We start from the raw sequence: 5,129 nt of genomic DNA on the forward strand, positions 1-5,129 counted from the left end.
AAGCCTTGAAAAGGTAACTTTTAGATAAAAACTAGACTTCCCCCCCTTAATCAATATAGATGAAGACTCACTATTTTTAAACACCTTTATTATCACTATTATTCAGTAATCGGAATTTAATTTTCAAAGGCATTTCAATAGGAAACTCTCCTCATCTCCCATGGCCATGGAAATGAAGACTCAAGCCTGAGTAGTGTATCTCACATAAATACTAAAAAGGTGGATAGAGAGTGGGGGATTGAGGATGTTTATGTGGTCTGATCTTCTTTGGGGTCAGTTCATTTTGATCCTTCACCTTTCCAAAGCATCCAAACCTTAGGTGTAAATTTAACTTCTCTCCATTCACGCCATCTAGTGGTTATAAGTGGTATATGTTTGGTTTTAAGGAAGATTCCTAATGACGCGGGGGTCGGGGGGGCGGGGTACACAAAAAACAAAACGGTTGGCCACGACAATTTCTTAGTCTCTCACCCCATCACTTACCCCTCACACGGACACCTTTAACTACTTTAACTATTTTAGAGATGCGCAGAGATGCTCAGAGAGAAGGAAGGGGACGCACACTCGCAGAGACTCACGTCCCTTGACGCTGACATTTAGAAAAGGGTTCTAAATCCTTCCTGTCATTCTCAAAGGACGAGAAACGGAGTTGTGGCAAGACCTAGACCGAGGGGACTGTCTGACTTTTCGGCAAGTTGGATAGATGACATATTAGTTCCTGCAACGTTCACATCTGGTTTGAACAAATAAAAAGAGAAAGAAAAAGAGGGAAAAGCACTAAAAATTCTGCCGCGGGGCTCTGCAGGTCTTGCTACCCAGTAGCCCCCAGAAGACAACCAATTCCTGCGCGTTCCGCTCCGCTCACCCTCCTTCCCAGCTTCTCTCTCTCTTTTTCCTTTTTTTTCCCACGCTCGCCTTGAACCGGGTCCCAGGGAGGCAGAAGCAAGGCACCGGTCCCCTTCCTCCTCTCCTCCACCAAACCACCGCAGCCAAGCGCGTGAAGCTTCTCTTTGTTCATCCAGGCTGCTCTCCTCCCCGGCAGATCCACCTGGATGCTCTCCCTCGGTGACATTTTGCGCCGGGGCTGGTGGGTGGCTGGGGTGGAGCGAGAGGAGCCCGAGGGGGCGGGGGCGGAGAAAGGTCAAGCCGAGGGAAAGGCAGGAGACGCCTTTCATAACCTGCGTGGCGGGGCGTGCGCGTGGTTATTTATTTATTTTCTCCTTATTTATTGATCGCAAGAGCAGAGCGGCGCGGGGAGCCGGGGGAGATGCAGGACCACCCACTGGCGGGGAAGCAGCCAGCCGCCCTCCCGCGCCCCCGCGCTGCCGAGCGCCTCCTGCCTCTAAGCTCCGGCGTTTGCCCGTGCCGGCCCCGGCCCCGGCCCCGGCCCCGCCGCAACGCCGCCGCCGCCCGCCCGGCCGCCCCGCAGCCCCGCAGCCCCGCAGCCCCGCACCGCCCGGCTCGGGCCCCGGCGACAGCGGCGGCGCAGTAAGTTGGCAAGAGCGAGTCCCCTCCGTTCTCGCCTCCCCCGCACCTTTTGAACTTGTTGCTGCTGCTCGGCTCGCCTGCGCCTGGCTTTTGGAAGGTGAAAAGGAGGAGGGAGGCACAGAGGGATGGGGGAAGGGGAAGAAGAGCTCGCTTGAGCTTTATTTATGCTCTCTGGGCGCATCGGATTCGGCTGCTCGGGAGCTGCTTTCTCTGCTTTTCCCTTTCCGGGTGCACGGCGAGGAGAAAGTCTCTATGCAACTCAGCCCCGGCGCGCACTTTGCCAGGTATGTACCGCGAGCGAGGCGCGTTCTGCGCGGAGGCAGATGCTGCTGCTGCCGCCGCGGCGGCGGCGGCTGCCAGCTCCCGGGTTCTGTAACTGTCACACTGCACCTGAGCTGAACTTGAGAAGAGAGTGAAGGGGCGATTGGGCAAACGCTTTTGGCAGACACAAGGGGTGCTTGGAGACGTGGGGGAGGAGGATCTGTATTAACGCCCCCCACCGTGCCCACCGCACAGCACCTCCATCTCTGCAAATACGGCCCAAGGAGTAGAGGCGGCGACCGGACTCCCAAAGAGACATGGGGCAGCTGCTGTGACCGCATCTCCGAAGCTACAACAGGTCGCCTTTTTGAGACTCCTTTGGCGGGAAGGGCCACTTGGAAAGGGAAGGTTTCGAAGAGCTAAAAGGGAAGGTGGAAGGGTTCTCTGATTAATCAAAAGAATACCACTGAGTGACTGCCCTTCGTTTTCTCTATCCTACACGACGCATACTGACCCTACATTATCCAGACTGTGTCAGGGGAGAAATCAGACACCTGTTTGAAGAAATTGCTGCATTTAGAAGCACCTATGTACTTCTTTGTGCCAGGAGTGGCTTGGTTCAACTGCTGGAAGAGGTTTGGTTAGGTTCTGCTGGGCGTGATTGTTAGGACATTGTAATTTTTTTTTTCTTACTACTACAAATTCCTGTGTTTGAGGGAAACTTGCCCTTCTGAGAACTGTGAGTTCACTAGGAGCCCTACCTTGGAATAGGAGTGATACTTCCGGACCACGTTTCTCAGTGGTATTTTGTTTGACGGGAGGAAGTGAGTGATTGTGGCTACTTTGCCCCATTGTAGAGGCCCGATTACCCTCCTTGCCTCTACTTCAAGGAACCATGGCGGCGGGTGTAGCAGCGTGGCTGCCCTTTGCCAGGGCAGCAGCCATTGGGTGGATGCCTGTGGCCTCGGGGCCCATGCCAGCTCCCCCAAGGCAGGAGAGAAAAAGGACTCAAGATGCTCTGATTGTGCTCAATGTGAGTGGCACACGTTTCCAGACATGGCAGGACACCCTGGAACGCTATCCAGACACTCTGCTGGGCAGTTCTGAGAGGGACTTTTTCTACCATCCGGAAACTCAGCAGTATTTTTTTGACCGTGACCCAGACATCTTCCGCCATATTTTGAATTTCTACCGCACCGGGAAGCTCCACTATCCTCGCCATGAGTGCATCTCTGCTTATGATGAAGAATTGGCCTTCTTTGGCCTCATCCCAGAGATTATTGGCGACTGCTGTTATGAGGAGTACAAGGACCGCAGGCGAGAGAACGCGGAGCGTCTGCAGGACGACGCGGATACTGACAACACCGGAGAGAGCACGCTGCCCACTATGACTGCTCGGCAGAGGGTCTGGCGGGCATTTGAGAACCCGCACACCAGCACAATGGCCCTGGTGTTCTACTATGTTACAGGTTTCTTCATTGCTGTCTCAGTCATCGCGAATGTGGTAGAAACAGTGCCATGCGGGTCTAGCCCAGGGCACATTAAAGAACTGCCTTGTGGGGAGCGGTATGCAGTGGCCTTCTTTTGCTTGGATACAGCCTGCGTCATGATCTTCACAGTTGAGTACTTGCTTCGCCTGGCTGCGGCACCTAGTCGTTACCGTTTTGTGCGTAGTGTCATGAGTATCATCGACGTGGTGGCCATCCTGCCTTATTACATTGGGCTGGTGATGACAGACAATGAGGATGTCAGCGGAGCCTTTGTCACGCTCCGAGTCTTCCGGGTCTTCCGGATCTTTAAGTTTTCCCGCCACTCTCAAGGCCTGCGCATCCTGGGGTACACACTGAAGAGTTGTGCCTCAGAATTGGGCTTCTTGCTCTTCTCGCTCACCATGGCTATCATCATTTTTGCTACAGTCATGTTCTACGCAGAGAAGGGGTCTTCAGCCAGCAAGTTCACCAGCATCCCTGCTGCCTTCTGGTATACGATCGTCACCATGACTACACTAGGGTAGGTGCCATCAAGGGAAATGGGATGGAGGTTGAATGGATGTGAGGTGATTGTGGACCCAATAAGGTTATATAATTCACTACTAAATGGGTTTAGGAAAGCATTATCTAAATGGTTTTGAGTAACTCTGTGAAATGGGTATGATATGGCAATTGAAGTACTTAGGGGATTTGCTGGTAAGTGTTGACTATTGGTGCCTGAAAGTGATAAATACACAAAGAAATTTTAGAATTCCTGACTATGGGAAAGATAATACTATATATATCAATACATAAAGATATGATAATGAAAAACACAAAATTGGTGCCCAAATAAAGGTATGAATATGCATAATATATATTGAGATGCTTAGAAAGTGTTCCAGTGTATTCACATAAAAAATTTTCATGTATATTTGAAGTATTATTTTCATATAGAAAGATACTTTTGGCATTCATTTTTCCACTAAGAACCGTAATTCTTATTTTACAACATTATAAAACACGGATTATAGATACCATTATCCAAGGATTTTATAATATATATGTACATATTCCTATATATGCATTTTCATTTTGGCTGATAGGATATACAGTTTTAGAATATCAGGGCTGAAACTGATCAACTCTACAAAATGAAGTAGAATGATATTTGCAACATATTTAAGACTATAGGTTCACAGTTTCAAAAAAAAAGTCAGTGACTATCACTCACACAGTTTTTTTTTAGAAACTACAGATCCCATCAGGCAATGGGCCTGTGACTATTAAATACATATAGAAGATAGAGCGGTATCTGGTGAGACTGATGGTCACCGGGGGGGCCAATTATATTATAGAATTTTGTGCATTCTAATTTCCTTCTAGAATTCTTCTGTGTGTTCTTCTATTTGGGGGTAATGGTGTTTTGCAACCGAAGGGACATATCCCAAATGAATGTTTTTTCCAAAAAATAAATATGAAGCTAGAATTAAGATTTTTTTAAGATGATAGAAAAAAGGGAAAGTATGAAATGATTAGTGTTAATCAAACTGCAGAAAAGTAACTCAATTTATATATTATAGGATCTAATAAAATAAAATGGTTACAGCTTTTTACTTTTATGAGTTCTTAGGTAAGCCAAGTAGTGATGTTAGTGCCCTTTCATCAGCTTTATGCTGCTTTTCTTGCATAATCAGTTCAATAATGGTTTGGTAATGGCTGTAGGAAAAAGTTATTCCCAAGGCTGCTTCTTAAAGTTTTGTTTCTGGTTACTTTAATTGTCTTCTTTAAATGACAATGTGGTTAAAGTTAACTTAGTTGTATTAGCCATATTGTGTTGAACAGAAATTCTCATATTGTCATATGGCCAACTAATGGAATATTTCATATGTGAAGAATTTTTGCTAAGTT

The 5,129-nt window shown here is 48.0% G+C and overlaps 1 protein-coding gene across 1 annotated transcript; it reads left to right on the forward strand.

The window, feature by feature from the left end:
- Positions 1-1,518: 1,518 nt before the first annotated feature.
- LOC130542081 (potassium voltage-gated channel subfamily D member 2) lies at positions 1,519-3,989 on the forward strand. The gene has a single exon (XM_057304352.1). It carries the CDS (start codon positions 2,645-2,647, stop codon positions 3,761-3,763), a length of 1,119 nt encoding a protein of 372 aa, XP_057160335.1. The 5' UTR covers positions 1,519-2,644; the 3' UTR covers positions 3,764-3,989.
- Positions 3,990-5,129: the final 1,140 nt, after the last annotated feature.

This window comes from Ursus arctos, unplaced genomic scaffold, assembly GCF_023065955.2.
Source record: "Ursus arctos isolate Adak ecotype North America unplaced genomic scaffold, UrsArc2.0 scaffold_3, whole genome shotgun sequence".
Classification (NCBI taxonomy): Eukaryota; Metazoa; Chordata; class Mammalia; order Carnivora; family Ursidae; genus Ursus; species Ursus arctos.

Bases quoted from the DNA above. Each gene is read 5' to 3' on its own strand.
- LOC130542081 (XM_057304352.1), top strand. From the start codon at position 2,645: ATGGCGGCGGGTGTAGCAGCGTGGCTGCCCTTTGCCAGGGCAGCAGCC.